The following is a 22,631-nucleotide window of genomic DNA, read 5'->3' as shown; positions in this document are numbered from 1 at the left end:
GATACTCCGATAAACAAGCATCAAAACATAAACCATGCTCACTTTCATATAGACATGCTTACATACATTAAATGTTCTGTTTAAACAGTTTTAGTAGGCTTGACAGATTCTGAAGCATTGCATGAGAAGAAATTGATGTGGTGCTGCAGATGCTTAGGAATGTATTTATTTCAGGAATGGTATGCACCACTTAGGAAAGATTAGGATATTTAATGTTTTTCACTATTTCAAAATGATGTTTCTTCCCTGAATTTTCATGCATTTCAGTGAGAATCTGCTCGTTACCTGTGGTATTTATGATGTCTCCTGCTGGGATATCGCTGGAATATTGCTGGTATATTGCTAGAAGCAGCTTAACACAATACTAATGAGTTCACGGCCTCATTGCGCGTTAAAGGGATTTGATTGTTTCTCCAGTCTTCTGCTTAGTGTCTCCCGTTGAATTTGTTGATGCATGTCGTTAATTCCCTTTTGTGTATATATATGCTCTTGATGTCAATCACTGGATTACTTTGTCCAAACTGAATTATGTATGGACAAATAATTCAAAGTACACTATCCACCTATACTACTATGTCTTTACACAGATGGGATAGTGTAGCTGTTGTACCTTGACCTATGGTGGAGCAATACCTGCTGTCCAATGAATGACCTACATTAATTATTGTATCTTGCATAAACATGCTCTTTTCAGACTGGTTACTGAATGGGCACTATATTCTCATGTTCCTTATGAATAGATAAAGTACATATTCCATCTTGCTCACAGAGAAATGCCAAACTTCTTACCGATATGGATATACAATGGAAGGATTATATTATCTTAAAACTGTGATCAGGTATCACCAATACCCTACAAGAGTGAATTGAATCTGAACCAGACAGTCCAGTGATCAACAGAATGAGCATTGTTCTAAGCAACTGGGATACGATAACATGTATCAGCCAAGTCAGTTAGCCTCTGAATCACTTCTTATGAAGATCAATTCTTACCTGGAACTTCATGCTGTGATGCCATTGAATCCCAAATGAGCAGATCAGTGCTCATTTTGTTAATCATTGAATTCTCTGAAGACTGTGACATGGAGTTCGATCTCTGGATTGTCTGGTCCAGATTTGTTTATTTACAGACCATTTCCATATATTGCTGAGTGTGGTGTTAAACAACAACAAACCAACGATATATCACAAATGTCTTCATGTTGTGAACTTCATGCACACCCTGGGTGACAGTGGAGTATCTGGTCGCTAACAGGCAACAAACTGTTCCTCTTGGCTACTTTTCATTCAGCTGCTAATGGCATCACTCTCAGGTTACCCAATTACAGCCATCGTCACCAGCCAGACCAAATAATGTAGTAATTATGACTGTAATGCATACCGACCAGTGTACACTGTCCAGACTGTGCTTGAACCCATGGCCTCATTATGTGCTGTGTAATGGTAAATACTCTTTACCTCCAGTTCAAACACTCATGCATCAGTATTATTGTAATACATACATTTTTCTATAGAATTTGATTTTTTTTATCTCTCTTAATTTGTTTCTGAAAAGCCCTGATGTCTAAGGCATCGCAGTTTGCTGGGCAGAGATAAACTCTTTGGCTTTTCAGCCCATTCTGCAAGGTACATGCCCATAATTAAGCAAGTATAGACTGACCAACTGACCAACTGACCAACCCACTCACTCACTCACTAACACAGAAAACCATTACTGCATTTGATGAAATACCAGGTTGGAGATTTATATGTCTCATCTACAGGCTTGAGGAGGATGTGTCAAACTAGCTTGCTTGCTGTTGCCATTATCAGAGAACGACCATTATCACATAGCTCTCAGCTTGAATTATTTAGACTATAATCCAGGAATCTTTGAGATATTTGCTGAGTGTGCATATCATGTCTTGCCTGGGCTAATGACATTCTCACCTGTAGAGCAGGTGCAACAGCTATCTTAGTCCTTACGCTATGTTACCTGTGTGAGGGGATTAAAGAGAGTTTGTGAGATGTGTAACCTTCTGAAGATGGTGTTTGGGGTGGAATGAGGGGGAGGGATGAAGGGGAAGGCAGAAGGGTTGAGGGAAGGTTGGGTAGAGAGGGGTGAGGGTTTTAGGGATGTTTTTTGAGGTGTGGAGATAGATTTGGAGTGAGTTTGGTGTTACACCACTTTAAGCAATATTCCAGCAATGTCATGGTGAGGGACATCAGAAATGAGCTTCACACATTTCACCCATGTGATAATTGAACCCCAGACCTTCAGCGTGAATAGCTGATGGTTTAACCATTAGGCTACCCCACCGCCTCTATAGATTTAGATAGACAAAGGGTTTGCTCAGGTGTAGGTAATGGTGATGATAGGGCCACGGAAGGGGAAGCTGGGTGACGTTGATGGCAGATTTTGGCAGAGTAGAAGTCATGGAGGATGAAAATAATGCGTTGTAGGAGCTGTTTGGAGAAGTGTTGAAGGGTGGGGAAGTGTGAGAGGGTAGATACAATTTGGGGGTTGTAAAGGGAATGTTATGTTTCATGGAATGGATTTGGAGATATAGGTTGTAGCAGGGGTGTGTGCATATAGATTGTAGCAGGGATGTGTGGATATAGATTGTAGCAGGGGTCTGTGGATATGGGTTGTGGCACAGGTACATGGATATAGATTGTAGCAGGGGTATGTGGGTGGGAGGTATTGAAGTAGGGATGGTAGACAAGATAAAATGAGGTGTTCACGGATGAAGAAAGGTGTGGATGGAGCGAAAAGAAGACCAAGTGCAGACGGCTAAGTGTTGTCCAAACATGCTGAAGGAACTACCCAGAATAAAGTCGTTTAGCTAAGAGAGGGCCTTCAATGGAGGTAACAGCCTTGTGATGTTTCAGAGTGGCAAGAGCATTACATTGTTTTTGTGCTGATGTGATACTTCTGATGGAGGTATGTCTAGCACTTATCTGATGATGTGGTTTCAATGAGGCAGACAGACAGGCAATCTCTCTCCACGAGTTTCTGCTCAGTACTGGCAACTAGTTTACCAGGTACTGAGTACTCCTCAGCACATTCACAACTGTACAATGAAGAGTATAAGACAGCTACATTCCTCAAACTGTTGCACTCAACTCTTTACTCTCCAGTACATTCACAACTGTACACAGAGGTACATAATACCACCACAACCCTCTACCTGTTGTCCTATCATACACTCCTCTGTTCGGTTGCTCTGTCCACTAATTATCAGCCAAGAACAGTTATTTGTGAAACTAAATATGTTGAATGCCAACATTGTATTATTAAATCCCCTTTAGTTGTGAACTGCCACAGGTTCATCAAGTCGATGCCAATGTCCACTTCAGCGAGAATGACGCCAGCACCTTTATCCTCGTCACAGTCTACCATTACCCTGAGATATTTCACGTCTTTTTCACAATCAATAGAAGACTTTTTTGCGAAGGCATTTCTTTGGATAACACTTGATGTAAACTGTGGCAAGTTGCTGAAGGGGCTGACGCTTGGCTCAGTGGTCTATCATGGTCCAGACTGCACACACTCCAACATGCCTGATCACCAGTGGGCAGTGAGGGGTCAGGTCTAGCTAGCTCCTGGAGGGCCTTGTCCACACACGCTGTACACACTTCTAGTGCTTACACAAGCTGGTGGTCAGTGGGCTGAGAGTTGATACAAACCCTCCAATGGCGGTAATTGGCTGGGAAATGTATGTACAAGTCATCCTGACACGCAGATTGAAATGGGAGGGAGCTAGATTGGTTATACCCTGGAGGGTGTATATAGGTGTGTGATATGGGAAACAAGTGTTGAGAGTGCTCCATGGGAGATCAGATACATGGAACTGCTTGTTAGGAGGGAGGCTCATTCAGGTTTACTTTTTTTCCCTTGTAGCGAATATTAGTAGCAGATTTTCGAAATTATTTCATGCTGACAGTTTTCAGATTGTTTTATGGAACCAGAATGGCAAATTATCGTCTGTGAAAAATAAACTCCCAACACTGGACTGATACAATTTTAGTCAGAGACTGAACTGTTACAATATGTAAACTCCAAAACAGGAATGATACAACTTATAAACTCCAATACTGGACTAATACAAAATATAAACTGCATACTGGACTGATACAATATATGAACCCCAGTATTGGACTAATATGATATATTTACTCCAGACTGGACTGATATGATATGTAAACTGCAAACTGGACTGATATTATATATACTCCAACTGTCTCAGGACATAAGCTGAAGATGAGTGCCAACAGTGATATCATGTTATAATATTGCATATACAATGTACTGTAGATTCCGCTTGTACCCCATCCTGAAGTTAAGTATGTGAGATCTGTGAACCTGTGCCTTGCCTGCAGCCTTATCTCCTCCTTTACAATGATAAACAGAGATGCCATTGACCTCTAACTTATTGTACTCTACATCAAATACATTTTTTGAATGGGTTATTGCATACAATGTAAACCTGATGTGTTTAACCCAGCACACAGATGGTTTGTATGTGCGGAATCTCTGCTTGTCGGCACCAGCTTTCGGTAAGGTTCCGTTCCTGTATATTTGGCATGCCTGCTTGCCAAGACTAACACTCGCTTAAATACCACATCCAGGGAAGCAGGGCAGTGGGAATACCCTGCTGATTACCCACAATGCCTGTCAACCTGTTGTCATGGTTTTTGATAATTGGGTTAATTCAGTTGTCTGGATAATTCACTTTAATTCAAGCATGGCCCTCCTTAGCAATACTGTGGTAGTGTTGTCAAGCATTTAAAGGTGCTGAATCTTCAGGTGGAAGATCTTGTGAGTGAAAGGAGTTGTTGTGTTATCTTCAGTAAACAAGAAATGGGAAGGGTAAAGACCAGGAAATGCTTCAAGTGCCGAGGTGGTGGGGTAGCATAGTGGTTAAAGGGTTCATTTGTCACTTCACAGACCTTGGTTTTATTCCGCACATGAGTACAATGTGTGAAGCTGATATCTTGAGTTGCACACTGTTATATTGCTAGAATATTGCTAAAACTTGAATAAACCCAGAGTCACTCTTGGAGTGGAGGGGCAGGATTTTACCAAGAAAGTTCACTCTGTCATGATATGACAGACTTGTTTACGACTAAGTTCGTAGAAACAAGCATGACTCTAGTTAAATGTTCATGTGACAAATGGCGGAAAATCTCTGCACAGACAAGACTTACACCATGAGATAATGGACACCAATGATCGAGATAGACTCACTGTTGGTCTTAAGAGTTTTTCAAGGATTAAATGTAGATCTGAGATTGTATCCAGTCATCGTCACATAATGCCTATCATTATATATGGCAATAAGTACGATTAAGCCACCTGGTAAAGGTTCCCATAGCACCTTCCCTGACACAGCAATGTTATCCACGATGTGTAACAACGACCTAGATAACCCTGATTCCCATGAATTTAAATCGGGGACTTTATTGACGCATTATCGTAATATATTTCATCAGAGTGAGTGTACAAAAGTGTATTAAGGAGTGTCTATTAAGTATTGTCATTAAGTCGTTTGTCAGGTCTAGTGAACCAGAATTTCTCATTTTTCAACCCTGTGTTCATTTTATTGGATTTTGCTATTATATGTACTAAAGTCTTCTTATTTTGATGTTGTAATTGTATCAGAATTTCAGTCGTGTATGTCCCCATAGATATTTTGTGGGCAGATTTAGCAGCATGAATGAATGTTGATATTATCGGAAAGAATGGCTGTTATCATCCCAGTAAGTGTCCCACCATTGTTTATCTGATAACACTTGTTAATGATGGCAGTTGTCTGATTATCGGATCAGCTGGTTGTGTGGGGGTCAGGGAAGGTCACACAGGTGTGATACAAGGATTGTGCTGGAATGTTCCTTATCAAGACAATACACAAGAGGGTCCTATACAAACACCTGCATTTATCTTGCTCTGATCAGCCAATCAACAGGCCTCCATTAAAGCATTGCAAATATAGCATATTCCTATCACCTAGTCATGACATATCTGTGGCGAAAAACTGTTTCCACAATCAATGTTGTTATTTCTAGATGAAGGTTTTAGTGTCAATGTGCCATAGAGGGGATCTGCTGGTTGGTCCAAAGTATATAAGTATACGCTGTACATATTTGTATTATCATCTTTGGATTTCTGGGTAATAAATCTTTGTGTGTAAATATTGGCCGTGTTTGTCCTTAGGAATATTACAAATATTTAATTTCTAATGAGTATCTTTCTTTTAAAAGGTTGGTGGGGCAGCCTTGTCATTTTGACTTTTTGAGCTGGTCATCAATGATTTGTGAATGTTTGATTTTGTGTACACACTATGCTTGTACAAAGTCTGATATTGTACAAGTATTTGGTTATGGCTTCTTGTGATTTCAAATTAGATTATTCCCTTTACATGTTCAGAAAGTGTAATGTTTGTTTTGTAAGTAAGCAGTGGCTTTTGAGAGTGTACATTAATTGGAGTTGCTGACTTTGGTCTTTGTACTTGAGATATGTAGAATGCTTGTCAGACATCTTACGGGGATTGTGGGATGGGCTGTACATGACAACTCTTTTTCAAGCAAAGTTATTTAATGGATTGTGTGGTCAGGCCTGCAGACTGGGATTATTACATGTCATTCTTCACTAGTCGTATGGATTATTGCTCATGATATCCATCACAGGATTGTCTGGTTACCATAGTAAGATTGAACCAAAGATTTTCACAGACACTACCCAAGTGCCTGTGTCCAGTGTGCCTGCTCCCAAGTTCCAGAAGCTGCTTTATTCATAATAAGTAAATGACAGTGTGAAATTAAATCCTGAAAACGTCCTGTTTTCAGAAAAATCATGAATTCTTATGAAACTACAAGTTCTATTACATCATTGCCTTAAATCTTTCATTAGTCACCCATTAGAACAAAATCATTTCCACAGTATCCCATGCTTGTCATAAGAGGCAGCTAATGGGATCGGGTAGTCGTGGTGAGACTAACTGACGCTGTTAACACGTCAACATATCCCAATTGTGTAGATTGATGCTCATACTGTTGATCATTTGGTCCAGACTTGATTATTACAGACCACTGCCATATATTACCAAGTGCAGCATAAACATAATTCACTTACTCACTGGAACTAAACTTCCGATTTTCAACGGAAGTTCTCTTTGTCACAGCTATACACCATAAGTTGTCCCTACAATATCACCATCAAGCTACAATTTTTTCATCCACAAAAAATGTTTAAATCTATTGTCTTGGCATTTGACATGCAGCCACATGAGGCAACACACACAGGGATGTGTTAGGTGTCTCCATCGTCATCAAGGGCAGTGAGGGGAAACCAAAATGATGTGACTCAGTCGCAACAAATGCAGGCTCTACTCCTTCAAAAACCAGGATTATGCATCATGAAAACTATTTAAAGCTTTTAAGAGGACAAGAATTCCGGTACAGGAAAGATGGATGTTTTCTGTCATGTCCATCAGTAGCCACCATGTTTTACCAGGCAGAGTTAAGTGGAATGTACTGTGTCACATGACTTCCACCTGGGATGACAGGGATTTAGTGCAGCTACCCGTGTAACGGACACAAAAAGCATAAAGTGGAAGACAAGCCAGTGTCTGCTTCTGACAATGAGACAGTGTGCAACACTCTCCCCGTGTTTGTTATGTCGACACGGACACCATAGCACCATGATGTCCATACCGAACACAACAAAGTATGACAGGGTTAAAAGAAAGCTTTATAATTTGTCAACATGGCACAGGTATGTTTCGCAAATAGCTAGGTGATAAAGGGGAATTTGGATTGGGAGCAGTGTTTATGGGGGAATGATTTCTTGTGTAAAACATAGTCGTCACCTACCTCCTTGTTGATGAAGATCTTGTCTCGCTGAACAGTCATTAAGCTGTGCCCAGGCAGACAACATGGTTGTTAGAACAATTAAATTCAATCGTGTAAAAGTTAACAAAGAAGATAATGGATTGAAGATCATAAAAGTTGACACAGTCCCCGTTTCTGTTGAATCATAAAATGTTTGCTGGACATTTAAGATATGCCGCAGGCTGAAAAACTATTAAACTGACAAAATGAATGTTATGATCCCCAAACATACTAATGATCTTCATTTCATGATCCTTGAACTGTTTTTGAATCATAAATGACATTATGTTTCAGATTCTCAACACAAACTAGGCAAACGTGATATCTGCACTACTCAAAAGAAGCAAAGGAACACTAGACTTTTTTCATATGACTGTAGTTAATCTGTCAAGGGCTTCAACTGAGAAAGGGTATAGGCTTCCATCAAGGGATAAAAATGGAATAGAGGTGATAGTTTTATTAAATATGTACTCTTGTGCCACTAAATAAAGCAAATTGAACCCTCTCCAGAAGGGGAATGTAGATGTGAGCGATGAGTCGCCCCATGATTTTCATGAGACAGTGCAAGGTGTTGCGCACTCTGGAATGGCTGAAGAGTGTCTGGTTTCTCATAGTCCTCCACAAACACTCCCACTCTCTAATGTCTGTCAAAGAGTCATCTTGTATTGTCCCAGCTTTGTATTGGTAGTCACAGGTGTGAACTTCAGTGTGGGAGGTGGTTCTGAGATTGTGGGAGGTGGCCTTGTGCTTTTTGGAGATGGTCCTGGGTATGTGGGACGTGGCCCTGAGATAGTGGGAGGTGGCCATGTGTTTATGGGAGGTGGCTTTGTGTTCGTGGAAAATGGTCCTGTGTTTGTGGGAGATGGTCCTGAGGTGGGAGGTGGCCCTGTGTTTTGGGGAGGTGGCCCTGAGATTGTGGGAGGTGGCCCTGTGTTTGTAGGAGGTGACCCTGAGATTGTGAGGTTAATTCTCGAGCTGTTCATGGTGAGGACAGTGATGTGGTTTGTTCATTTGGGGTTTGTTGCAAGACCTCTCATTGTGAGTACTTGGTGTATACAGCATCTCTCATGAGTACCAGGTGTATAAAACACTTCTTCTTGTATCTGGTTTCTACATCACCTCTCATTGTGAATACTTGGTGTGTGCAACATCTCTCATTGTGAGTACCTGGTGTATATGACCTGTGAGTACCAAGTGTACAAGTACCCAGTGTTTGTGACCTCCTAGTTTCACAGCCAGGTTGTCTGCACAATGCGAGCATAGTTGAATGATCTTGCAGTGTGATCATGTATCAATACAGGCGTTTGTGTTTCTGTCCATGTGACCTAACAATGTTTGTGTATGTGGGTGTTGGGTGTGAGATATAAGTTCTGGTGCTCCAGACATGCACAAGGGATCACTGCCAGAAGACCAAGCTACCTGCACAAAAATTCAGGATATTGTTATCTGGAGCATTGTGTTTCTGAATCTTGTCATACAGAGTATTGTTATGTTGTCACAGTTTTTTCACCTGAAACACTGTCTGCTAGAGTATTGTCATACAGAGTATTGTTATGTTGTCATAATTTCGTTGTCTGAAACACTGTATGCTAGAGTATTGTCATACAGAGTATTGTTATGTTGTCATAGTTTTGTTGTCTGAAACATTGTTACCAGGAGTGTTGTCATTCACAATATTGTCATTGACCTCTGTCATCTGACCTTTCAACAGAGGTAGGAGTGTTGTCAGACAGCCCCCCCCCCTCTGGTCATAGTGTGACTTTGGATCACCTGCTGTTTGCATCACCGTGTTTAGTATTTCATCCTGCTCACTGTTTGTGTTATGAAACACCAACTCTCATCAGCACTAGAGCAAGAGGGATCAGGTTCCTGTGCCAGGTCCTACTGCTCTAGCAAGTATAGGATTCCCAGCTTATACAACAATCATGGTTAGCAAGTTATGAGTGTGTTACATTCTTTTCGTTATCACCTGCTGGTATAATAAGAGAAGCCAAAATTTCCACAAGGGTTAGTTGTGTATCATAGTGCCTGACTGGAGTCTATTTTCAGTGTAGACATACATTTTGTTATCAGTGGGGCATCATCTGAAGGTATGTGAGATGGATTGAATTGGGATAGGATGGGAGTAGTGGTTTGGGAGGCTGAGGAGGAGGGTGTTGTATTTGGGTTATATTGGGTGGGGGTTTGAGTTTGAGGTTTGTTTCATGGACAGGCTGTATCACTTGATTCTGTGTGTGGTTGGATGGGTAGAGTGGGTTTAGGTGGTTGAGAAGGGTGTTGTACTTGTATTTGGGTTATATTGGGGTTGGGGGTTGGAGTTGGAGGTTTGTGGCATGGACCTGCTGTATCACTTGAGTCTGAGTGCGGTTGGATGGGTGCGGTTGGATGGATAGAGTGGATTTAGTTGGTTCAGAGAAGGGTGTTGTACTGGTATTTTGGTTCTATTGGGGTTGGGGTGGGTGGCATGGACAAGTTGGGATGACTTTCATGACGATGTCGACAATGATGATGATTTTGAGATTTAACATGCATTTTTGGACGTTTTGTTTCTTTTTCACAAGGGGGCCACCAGGTCATGTGATGTTTCACAGGAGGAGTTGATTTGACTGAAAGATATGATGACCGGAAGGGCAATATCCTTTCATACGTTTTATTGTTCATGTAGGAGATCAGGGTGTGTGATAATGTAAAGTTGCATAACATTGGTCTGAATAGGGTGGGATCAGTTAGAATATGAATGAGTGTAGAAGAATGATGATGATACAAAGATGTTTGGGTTGTTCACAAGTTGAAGTAACACCAGATGGATGGATACAGTGTATATAGGACAGCTGGAAGGGCCGAAATTATGCTGGGTAGGCCATATTAGGACTTGGTAGATCCCTGCTGTGCCGGGGTATAGGTGCTCTTGTTCGCAATCACACCCGAAATATCATTTGTCAGATATGGGGCTTTATTTGGATGAGCTAGTTAAGCAGGCCATTTTGACATTTTCTGCCTGAGCAGGCAGATATTTCAGTTGTGTGTAGGTTTTATGGCTCATGTCATAGATGACACATTTTCTATTGTATACATGATTTGAACTGGAATCTAGGCACATACTGACCTATGTAACATGATACTACAGCCTGGCTTAAAGTTCATTCACCATACCTACACACAAATACCTGTAGTACCGGGTAAGTAATAGGACCATATGGCTTAGAGTACATTTAATATACTTAAAGAGGTGCTTCACTACACATGTACTGTGCAAAACCTGTGAGAGGATTCTGTAACAAAATAAGTCACAAGATTCTGACCTTTCTTTCATTGTATCCCAGATGTAAAGGTTAATGCTCATGATATTGATCATCAGATTGTCTTATCCAGGTTCAGTTTTCAGCTTGCATTATATACATGTAGCTGAAATAGTTGTGAACTTGGCATTTAAGAAAGAAACAAACAAACAAAGAAGCCAATGTCCTACCTGCTCACCTGTTCATATGACACTTGTCTCCAGCTGAACTCTCCTGTCGGCAGGTGAGATGCAGACAGGTAAACAGCAGCCCTTTGATGATGATAACAGACACGTTGCATTGGGAATACCTTGGATTCTTGTTAACTTCCGCCAACCAATTAGCTAAGTAAGCACCCACGCTTACGATATAATCTAACAAAGTGTGTCAGAGAGGGATGAAATCTGTAGGGTTCATGCAGTGGTTAGATTTCACTACTTTGCACTACCTCTTGTAGACAGGAATGGTGTATGTTGTAGCTGTCTGCAGCTGACGTGTGACTGGGTGGAAAGAAATTGTTGAAATATTTCCTGATGGTTTCTTTTACTGGACAAGGACTTCTGTGTCTTGGCAGAATGGATACTTTGATTTATGTCACTGAATATGCAAAAGTGGGGTAGTGGCGATATTGAATTTCTGTTTTGCTGAGTCAGCAATATTCTAGTGATGTATGGCTATGTAAATATTGGAATCAAATCAGGTATACAGATGATTTATGTTAGCTGATTTACGCTGCTGTGTTATGGTGACAAACAATCAGTTAATCAGCCAGGGAACATGTTCCATTTTTCTCTCGCAGCATACACAAAATAATGTGACCTACATGGAATGGAATGCACATGAAAAGCAATAAAAAAACTGGTGATTTTTTACACTGCAATCAGCAATATAGCAGTTCAGTGTTTCTAAATATTTGAGTCTGGTGCAGACAATCTGGTGACTGAAATGATGAACATGAATCTATGCAAAGGGGATACATTGGTATGTGATGATATGTTCACATTTCAGTAGATATGTGAACATTTAAATGTTATATTTGAAGATTGTGGGGCAGGTGTGGTTTCCAGGAGGTTCATTTGTTAATGTGTAACATCAACTTTGATTACTGAGGTGAAGACAAAATTTGAAGCCCCCTGATGCTTCCCACAGTAATATTTCTGGATTGTTGATAAATTTGCTGACAGTGTTTCTGGTAGATTAAAGTTTTGTCTCTGAATATATGTATATGATATTCTGATCCAAACAGATATGTCCATTTAAACTGAAATGGAGTCTCCCTGGGTTCATGATTCAGAGCTTGAATCTGAAGGAATCTTGACCTGCTTCATCGAGAATGGTGGAAAGGACTTGGTGGAAGGGAAAATAATATGGCTCAGAGACAGTGGGACAGACAGTATTGTGACATCGTTTGTATATAGGTAGAAAATGCGATGTTGAGTGGTCAGAGTATGTCCAGCGGGTGTGAGATAGCCAATATGTAGATTTCCCAGCATCCCGCAAAACAGGAAGTGAAACATTCATCCAGATGGACAACTGTGTGTACTAAGATAATTTGCCCAAATTGAACCAATTTGAAACAATACTGAATAAACATCGATGGGTGTAGGGGTCAGAGCTTTCAAATATAGCCTGGCCTTTGCCCTGTGTGTTGGAAAGTGATTTGGCCTGACTACAGAACCATTAACTTCTTCTGGTGTGTGTACAGGATAATTGGAGGAAGTTTGTTTAGTAGTTCGCACAATCTCTCACACAACAGCAGTGCCAAATTCTCATACTTCCACGCCATTCTCAGGACAGGGGTGTTTAACTCTGTAATGATGGCGACAAAGAATCAATTCGGTTGTTGACACTGGAATAATGGATGTATTTGGACTCTCGACTCCGATTTAACTTCCCTCTGACATTGTGTAGATGTCCTTGTGATTTTGCTATCAGCTGGTTTCAGCGTAGACTCTTGTCCTTCATCTTTAGTTGATCCTTGTTTTCCTTCTAATTTGTGTACAATCAAAGATTTCAGTTCCAGTTCCACACAGGGTCACATATGCACATTGGCTGGGATGACTTTGCAGCCTTGGCTTTCTCCACACCCCTTGGTCTTAATTAAGTTAGTGAGCATTTACTGTTTCAGAATGATGTTCACCTAATTAGAATTATTATTAAGTTTTCCCCCAGAGAATACATTTAAATATTTTAGGAATAATATTATAGACATGTTCAATTCTTAAATTATAGACGCGTGATGGTCCCGGGGTAGAACAGGCCTTCAGCAACCCATGCTTGCCATAGAAGGCGACTCAGCTTGTCGTAAGAGGCGACTAACGGGATCAGGTGGTTAGACTCGCTGACTTGGTTGACACATGTCATCGGTTCCCAATTGCGCAGATCGATGCTCATGTTGTTGATCACTGGATTGTCTGGTCCAGACTCGATTATTTACTGACCGCCGCCATATAGCTGGAATATTGCTGAGTGCGGCGTAAAACTCAACTCACTCACTCACTCTTAAATTATAAATTTAGATGAAGTGCTATACATATTGAACCATGACGTTCATTTTAATTTCTGTGGTGCAATATTTTATTTAATTCATCTAAATTTTTATCTCAAGCTTTCATTATATATTTATTAAGGTTTATAAACTGTTAATGCTTTGAGAAAACAAACCATCAGCTGTGATGGTTTAAATACAGGTTTTAAATATACCTTGATATGAATATTATCTGTATTTCATACACCCACTGTGATTCAGCATGGACCACCTGTAGCTGCAGATGTTAGATGCTGCCTTTGGGAATTATCAGTCACTGCTGTCATTTATTGTATCCTATCTGCATGTATTTCTGAATACTCATCGCCTTGTTGTTGGCAGTAATTACGATAAGCAGCCGATATTGTTACAACAGAGAGTTTGCATCACAAAGTGATCATTAATGCAATAATGAGTACACGTCAAAAGTCATGACAGATCAGAGAAGTGAGCAATTTGTTGATGATCCAAGATACTAAAGGCCAATATGGCAATGGGAAATTAGGAATATAATATGTTGTGAGGGATATACTCCATAGGGAGCCTCTCACTCTAGCTAACAAGCAGCGAGCAAATGTCACATCAGGGGTCGAGCACATGACCTCCTGATAAGCCCAAACAGACATTTCAGACAAATTAATGCAAATTAAACGAGGAAATATGACTTTAGTCGGTTGTGAAGTTATGAACGAATGAGCTGATACTTAACGGATTAAGTATAAATGGGTGATAATTCTGAGGTCGTCAACTCTTGCGCTTACACGTGGTAATGAATATTGTTCCATGTTGGTTGTGAAATATTTGTAATTGAATAAGTATTGGTTTTGTCAATGTTCTACCAACGGGAAATAAGGGTAATTACTGATAGCAGCTTAGAGCGTGTTTATCTTATTTATTGGACTGGTCATGAGTGACATTTGCTGGTTACTGTCGATCAACATGGTTTTATCGGACTTACTGTCTGTCAAAATATTTGTCTGTTGTACAGGCTTTGAGAAGCAGACACCTATCACAGATTATGAAGATACATGTACTTATGTCCTTATGTACTGATAAGCCACATGTCATGATTGTGGGATCTGTTGTCATGTCATCCCTGCTATCATGACTCCCCATGGTCAAGTATGCACTTCATGACGGAGATTTGTAGCAACGTTTTATGAGGATGGTTATCATAACTGTGATGTGTGACATAGTTCAAGGATTGCAGTCCATTCTTCTTCATTTTTACGAAGTCTTATGCTCAGTGGTCAGTCAGACGTGTTCTGGAAAAGAATATGTGGATGCCCTTTTCTTTATTATGAAGACCATTATGTTTCAAACTAAAATTTTAAAGAAATTGTTTCCTTATTTCGTTTACAGCCTCATACCTGGTTAGAATATGAATATTAATATTGGCCTGTGGCCTTCATACGTAATAAAGATGATGATGATGATGATGATGACTACAGGTACTTGCTTACACATACATCAGATGCATGATGCTTGGATGAAGAAAACATATATGTAATATGATTACACGATGCCATTTAGAAAGTGGTCAAATGCAACATATGTTGCATATATGTAATATGATGTCCCAAATGCATAGATCAATGCTCATGCTGTTGATCTCTCTGTTGTCTCGTCCAGATTTGATTGTTTTCAGACTGCTGTCATACAGCTAGAATACTGTTGAGTGTGGCGTAGAACTAAATTCACACACTCTCTCACTCACTCCTCCCTGCCTCAAATAAAAGACTGATTTCAGAAAGAGGTATAGAATGTTCATGAGTACCCCACCATGTCTTGAATAAACCATGTTTTGAAGAATGGGTTTTCCACAGTCAATTAAGAGTTATGCTCACTGTAGACATCTGAAATCTCCAACTTACATTACTACCAACATTCTGGCGCCAAACTTTGTCATGAGGCTGCAGGAAGGAAGCACATTCCAGAATGACCTTTGATGACCTAAAATATTTGTGAGAAATTCCCAGTGATTTTCTTTTGTTTTGTGATGTTGGCAACACAGTCTGTGTGCACATTTCTCAGCCATGTTGCAGCCATGTGTCAGTAGAGGTAGGTGGTTTGTGTTGCGGGACTGAGGCTGGGACAGGAAGTAGGCGAACTCTCCAGATGGAGACAACAAAAGAACTCCTTGCGTAGCAGTTGGCACACATTGTTTCTAGAGTCTGTCATTCCAGAAGGAAATGCATCAATAAGTTGCCTAGCAATGAATTATCTAAATAGAATTGCCAGTATTGTGTATGTTTTACTGACTTGAGCATCTGCGATGGCATCCTTGGTATTGTGCTAGATCATTCCTAGTCCAGAGTCATTCTTGTACATTCTGGGTATATGTGTGATATTTAGAAAGTAGAATTTGAGAAAAGGGTTGGGAATGCATCGTTCTGAAATAACAAACAGAATGGAATGGCAAAACTCCTATTATAATCACAATAGTGTATGAAGTATACTATATTCTTTGTGACTTGTTTTTCTTACCAGTATCACACAACACTACAGAAATATGTCTCATTGTTATGGATACACCTGGCTCCAAAACAATTTTAGTGTTAAGTGTTTTTCAACTTTCAAAACATTTGGTCCTGAAAAGGAGGAGGTGAGTAGTTCTTTGTTTTTGCAAATTGAGTTTAAGGATATTTGGCCCTTCTGCTAATACACTTATGGAAAATCTGAACTGAAATCTATCCTGGATTTCAAACTAAGTGCCCTTATTTGACTTTTTCTTTTTAACCACATTCAAAGGTATCAAACAAAGAAATTTTTTTTATTATCTTGTTGATAAATCTAATCAAATCGAAAAACAATTTTGCAAATAATTTTTTTGAGAAGCAAATTTTTATGATAAAATATTGAAAGGTCAACTGTAAATACTTCTTTCATTGGAAAGTTGTTAATGGTCTCTTTGGGGATATGTAGGATCTGGTTTTGTTCTCAAGTTGGTACAGAAACCCCATCTTACTTTGTTACCTAGCTACAATATTGCACTATTGAACTCTACCTAAAAACACCCGTGAAGATCTGGGTTAGAACTGGTTTTCATCATGCTTGTCATAAGAGGCAACTAACTGCATCGGGTGGTCAGACTCGCTGACGTGGTTGACACATGTTATCATATCCCAGTTGCATAGATTGTAGCTGATCACTAGAATGGCTGGTCCAGATTTTGATTATTTAGACTCTGTCATGTAGCTGAATTGTTAATGTGTGTAGCATTAAACAACAAACCAATGCACCTACCAACTATCAAAAAAATCCCTCTTACAAATCAGAAGTTTGTGATCATCTAATGATGTGGTTCTCTGTTCCAGCTTTTGGCCCTGACAACTGCACCAGTGAAGACTGTGAAGCCATTGGGGATGTAACATTGCAGTGCCCGTTTGATTCGGATCTTATTGTGAACACCACTGGTGCCACGACACGTTCATTGTGTGTGTGTAATTATTCTTACTGTACTGTGCCAGTATGCGCAGCTGGATTTGAAAGTGTGCTTCTCAGCCCTGCGGATTTACGCCCTGGATCGTGTTGTGATGAGTTTGTGTGTAAAAGAACAGGTAAGACTGAGGAAACTCTTATCTTATCTACAGATACACAAGGTATTGGTGATCATCCATCTGTAGGTGTGTAATTCTGTTGGGTAAATAACTCTTAGGTACAGTTTTCAGTCTGCATCTTTGTCTGTTCTGACTGCCCTCTCCAGCAGCAATTCTGGCAAGGGCAGGTAACTCTATGCATGCACCTCTTGGATATGTCAAATTCTGTTGCCCAGCTACATTGTTTAATAATTGGGAATCAAGGAATTTAGTTTCCAGAAACCTTGCTTGTCAAAAGAGGCAACAAGGTGGATCCAATGGTCATTTTGTTTTTGACTGGATTACATGAAATCAGGAATATGTTCAGAATCTTAATCAATGGAGTGTATGAGTATTTATGCATGTGTGTCCAATAGTTGGACTTCTGCTGAGTGTAGCATAAAACAAAACAAATAAACAAACAAACACTGCAGATAAATGAAACTCATGCTCCCCACAACTGAAGTAAGGAATACTAAACATAGGTTGTCAGTGTAGAGCTTTGAATGTGGTCATTCAAACAATGGGTTTGCTACCATTTAAACTTTATGGTTTATGAAATGTGATTGTAGAAGAACTCACAGTTACCTACACTTTAACTGAAAATTTCTCATTTGTGACTGTATTTGTGACTCTTCTTGAGTGAGTGAGTTTAGTTGGACATCCAACATTCCAGCAATATCATTGGCAGGGGACATCAGATGGGCTTCACACATTGCACCCATGAGATGAATCAAACCTTTATCTTGAGCATGTCGATTGAGTACCTTAACCACTAAGCTACCTCTATGCTCTTTTCAAAGACCGATAGTTCATGATCGACAGCAAGAACTACTCTGATCATGAATTGTGTAATGTTTTTTTCTTAGGAGTTAATGAATAGTGGGGTTTACACAATATATGGATAGGACCCATTCTTAATTTGCTGTAATAGCAATGTTTCATTGTATATCATTAGCAACATTGCAGTAGATATGCTTATACTGCGATCAAACAGAGACATTCACTGCTACATCACTGTACCAAGACAGAGATTAATTACGAAACTTGCCATATAACAGCAAAATATTTTATAAAATAATTTTCCAATATTTGTGTCTACCATCTATTTTGAACAAGGACATTTTACAGTGACAGTGCTTGGGGGTTCAGGTCAATAGCATATGTTTCCATTAATCCACTGTACAGTTCAGGTGTGAAAATATACCTTGATATTCTTTTCATCTAGAGAGTACTCTTGCCGTCGTCACCAAGGAGCATTCAACCTGAATTTTTGTTTAATATCATAGTACCAGTAATACATGTTGGCCGTAGCTGTTTATACATTGCACTGAACAGACGAGTGGTCCAGTTGTTACTGATATGTATAGAGTCTGATTGCTGTAGAGATCCTTTTCCATGTCATTAACGTCTACATGCCAACAGCTAATACTGATGATTGCATGGTTTGATCTGTGTGCTTGATACATATAAGTATTCTATGGAGTCTTAATCCATGTGCCTCATACTGCCCTGTCTATACTGTTGTCATTCACCATGTTCAGAATAGACTTGTGAGTTGGAGTGCTTTGATTATCATGACAACTTGTGATTGCTGTGTGCTAAGCTCATATCTTGGAATGGACTTACTGATATGACTTTGACTGTTTGTTGTTGTTTGGTCAGTTCTTAACTTGACTCTGAGCATTATTCCAGCTATGGTGGTGGTAAATAATCAGGTCTTGTCCTGACAATCCTGTGATCGGCAACATGTGCCCCAAGCTACACAATTTGTATATGATGACATATATCAACCCAATGAGCGAGTCTGACAGCTGACCTCATGAGTTCAGTTTTACAACAAGAATGGGTTGCTGAGGACCAATTCAAACCTGACTGTCATGACAAGTTACGACCTTTGTATTAATGTAATTGCCTGACTTACAACTTGTTGAATTTAACTATTCTGACTTAAGATTGACATTGGCAATATGTGAGTGAGTGAGGTTGGTTTTCCTCTGCTTTTAGCAATATTCCATCAATATCACACTGGGAGACACCAGAAATGGGCTTCACACATTGTAGCCATGTGGGGAATCAAACCTGGATTATGTGTGGACACTTTAACCGCAAGGCTACCCCACCACTCCTTAACCCAATATGTATAATTGATTATGGCTGTCATGGCACATGGGCCTCAGCACAGACTTACACAGTATAAGTGCTATGCCATCGCATCTAAATTTGACCCTTATTGAAGAGTTGTATACAGTCATGGGGTTTATGAAGGAATGTCTCAAGGAAGCCATTACTTAGCTGTCTATGGTCTGGGATACAGGGTTTGGTTTATGGAGATGCACTTTGGTTGATGAGGTTGCTGGTGGATATGCGATGAAATGTGTCCATTCACGAGTTAATATCGCAGCCACTGTATCAAACTGTCAGAAAAGATTAATGGAAATTGATGGCACCAAGTTGTTAAATGGTATGGAGGTGTGACGTCCAAAGGGATGAGTTATTAGTATAGGAAGGATGGCGATATTGGTTGGCATTGACTCAGTGGACAGTTAATATTGGACATGATTGAGTTGTATGGTGGTTATTTCCTGTGGTCAGGCTAATTAATATGTCAAGGGAGATTTACTATCAGTGGAATAGTGTTGTTAGTGAATAAAAATCATCTTTTCTTATAATAATGTACTTATCTTCTGTTATAAATTGTAATGATATTTACAAAATGCTTTCACATGATTCAGATAGTTGGTTAGATTGATGCTCATAATATCAGTTACTGGATTGTGTGGTCCAGACGTGACAAAACCTTGTCTATCAACAAACAAACAAACAAACAAACAAACAAACAAACAAACAAACAAACAAACCCCTTGTTTCTTGTTGGTTCAGTAACTAATGACGTTTTCATGAGACATTTGGACTCTCTCTGTATGATCTGATGGGATATCAACTGGATTTTTACTCAGCAAAGTTCTTTGAAGTTTTATAATTTAACTGTTCTGTGTTATACATAAGCTGTTAAAAACATGTGTTTATCAGTTTGCAGCAATTTTGATCTGTAATTTTGAGGGCTGTAAACTAAAGCTGTGGTCATTTCCAGAATTCCCTATTTGTAGACTGCCTGCTCATCTTTTGGGTGACTTCATGCAGTAAAATGTCTGTGATCATAAAATGACAATACAGGCACTGAAGTACAATTGCTACAAAGGGCAGTCTGGTCTATCTGAGCCTGAACTTACACACCCAGACATGAGACTGTCCATACTGAAAGCATGGACCTGGAACAAATTGAGAGGTAAATGGACCCCATTTTGCGATGGTAATAATTTCTGGTCGTATCCCCAAAATGGCCACACTTCAATAGAGGGATCTACACACATTACTGAATAGACTCATGCTTCTTGTAGAATTGTCACCTGGAAATAGTGTCCGCTTGTTGATATGTTTCTCATCTGTCAGTATTGTTATTTTAGGCTTATCCGTCCACCAAGCCATGTCATTGTCCGCCATGCCGAGAAAAGCTGGCTGGATTTGGGACAATGGTCTCTGCCATTGGTTGCTTTCATCAATCAAACTTATTGGATGTTGATAATAAGCTACCCCAATGAAAGGATTTTGTAAAGAGCCTTTATGGGATCACATCAATTTATCAAGAATCCGATGCTTCATCAGCGTGTGTGCCGTACATGCTGATAATGTGTCACATATACAACACTGGATACTTGTCCTCGGTATATATATGGGCTGTTGCTACACTTTGCTCACTCAGCCTATCTCTGTTGGAATGCTGGCTTGATAGTGAACATTTTTCTCGAACATTTTTCGGAAAATTGAGATATTTATTCATTATTAATGCATTTTGGGGAAGATTATTTTCATATTTTCTAAATACCTGTTGAAGTTTATTGAAGATTATAGCAGGTGTTTAATGTTAAAGATGCATTACCTATTACAGATAGAAGTAAAGGAAATTAACGGTAGCATTTTGTATAAATTATTCATTGAGATTATGTACCACTGAATGGCTAACATTGTTGATATGATGACATGTTTTTGGTAAAAATTAACATTGATATGTGCTACTGAAACCAGGCAAATGATAAAAGTTATTCTAAGCAATAGGGAAGCTGACTTAAAGTAAATGCCACTTTTAACTTCCTTAGAGCAATCTTAATAAATCTGGAACATCTAAGGAATAGAACCCAGACTTCAGCTTGATGAACAAACACATGTACTACTAAGCCGCTGTTGTCTGTGTCACTTGTAGTAGTAGCAGATCGACATGATCCACATCACACTATGTCCTTGCCTCATATGGGCCAGTGATAATGAAGAGTAGAAATGGTCTTCTGCAAACTATACATGTCGTAAAAGGCAACGATTACGATCAAGTGATCAGGATCTATGTTTTGGTTAGTGCATGTCATGGTGTCCCAGCTGCCTAGATAGATGCTCTCGATGTCAATCATTTATTACAGACCTGTCACTATACAGCTTGAAAATTCCTTAGTGGGGCGTTAAATGACGTACAAACAAACAAGACTTCGCACATGACCTTGAATCGATTTTCCCATAAAACTGTTGGCTTTGTTATGTAAAAGTCCGGTGAATAATGACCATGTATTGTGCCCCCAGCCACCTGATAGCATATCGATGTGTTTACTGTTAACCAGTTGTCATGATGAGGTCACTCAAGCATCACATACCCTCATCAGCTGACTTACCGTCTAGGCCTGTAAATACATGGTTGATTATGCTTGTGTATCTACGGGGGCCATAACCAGTTGTTGGCTACTACAGTAGTACTGTCATTTTGACAGATTGAGTGGCCAGTCAGGTATGAAGACGACACAGTAAGAAAAGTCCTTCAGGCGCCAGATGTATTGATGTTGTAGTGGACATCTTTCTGGAATGAGAAAATAGTTTTTGCCTTGGGGAAGTCTGTTGCAACTGACATGGTATTTATGATGAATATTTGGAGACATTAATGTTTTAGTACTGAACAGGCAAAAGAATAGGTGACATATTTAGTTTGACAGGTCAGAATGTCTGAGTGGACATGAGAATAGGTGAGGAAAGTGGACAGTAACGAGATCTTTGCTTAACTGATAGTTTGCATACATAGTCCACTATGAGACAGATTATTATTATTTCATACACATGGCCCTCTAAATATGAAAAATAATTTCTGTTACCTATGTTTGATCTACCTTTGATTAAACAACTTGGAATGATTGCATTTCTGAAATATTTTTGGCCTGTGACCTGAAGGTTTGGTCCTTACATATGAACTTTGGCTGTTATTAATTACTTTTTGTACTTGATTTCAAAGGTGTTAAATGTTTGTTAAAAATTCGAATGTCATTCTTTGTCCAGAAAACG

General features: G+C 39.6%; 1 protein-coding gene across 1 annotated transcript in view; it reads left to right on the top strand.

The window, feature by feature from the left end:
• LOC137293592 (cysteine-rich motor neuron 1 protein-like) overlaps positions 1-22,631 on the top strand; it is an 85,241-nt gene that overhangs the window by 20,896 nt on the left and 41,714 nt on the right. Inside the window, exon 2 of the mRNA XM_067824228.1 lies at positions 16,995-17,237. Within this exon, the coding sequence (XP_067680329.1) occupies positions 16,995-17,237 (243 nt within the window). The remainder of the gene's footprint in view (positions 1-16,994; positions 17,238-22,631) is intronic.

Source organism: Haliotis asinina, chromosome 8 (assembly GCF_037392515.1).
Source record: "Haliotis asinina isolate JCU_RB_2024 chromosome 8, JCU_Hal_asi_v2, whole genome shotgun sequence".
In the NCBI taxonomy this organism is placed as follows: domain Eukaryota; kingdom Metazoa; phylum Mollusca; class Gastropoda; order Lepetellida; family Haliotidae; genus Haliotis; species Haliotis asinina.
Note: the sequence above shows the minus strand (reverse complement) of the source record. Positions and strands in the feature narration are given on the sequence as shown.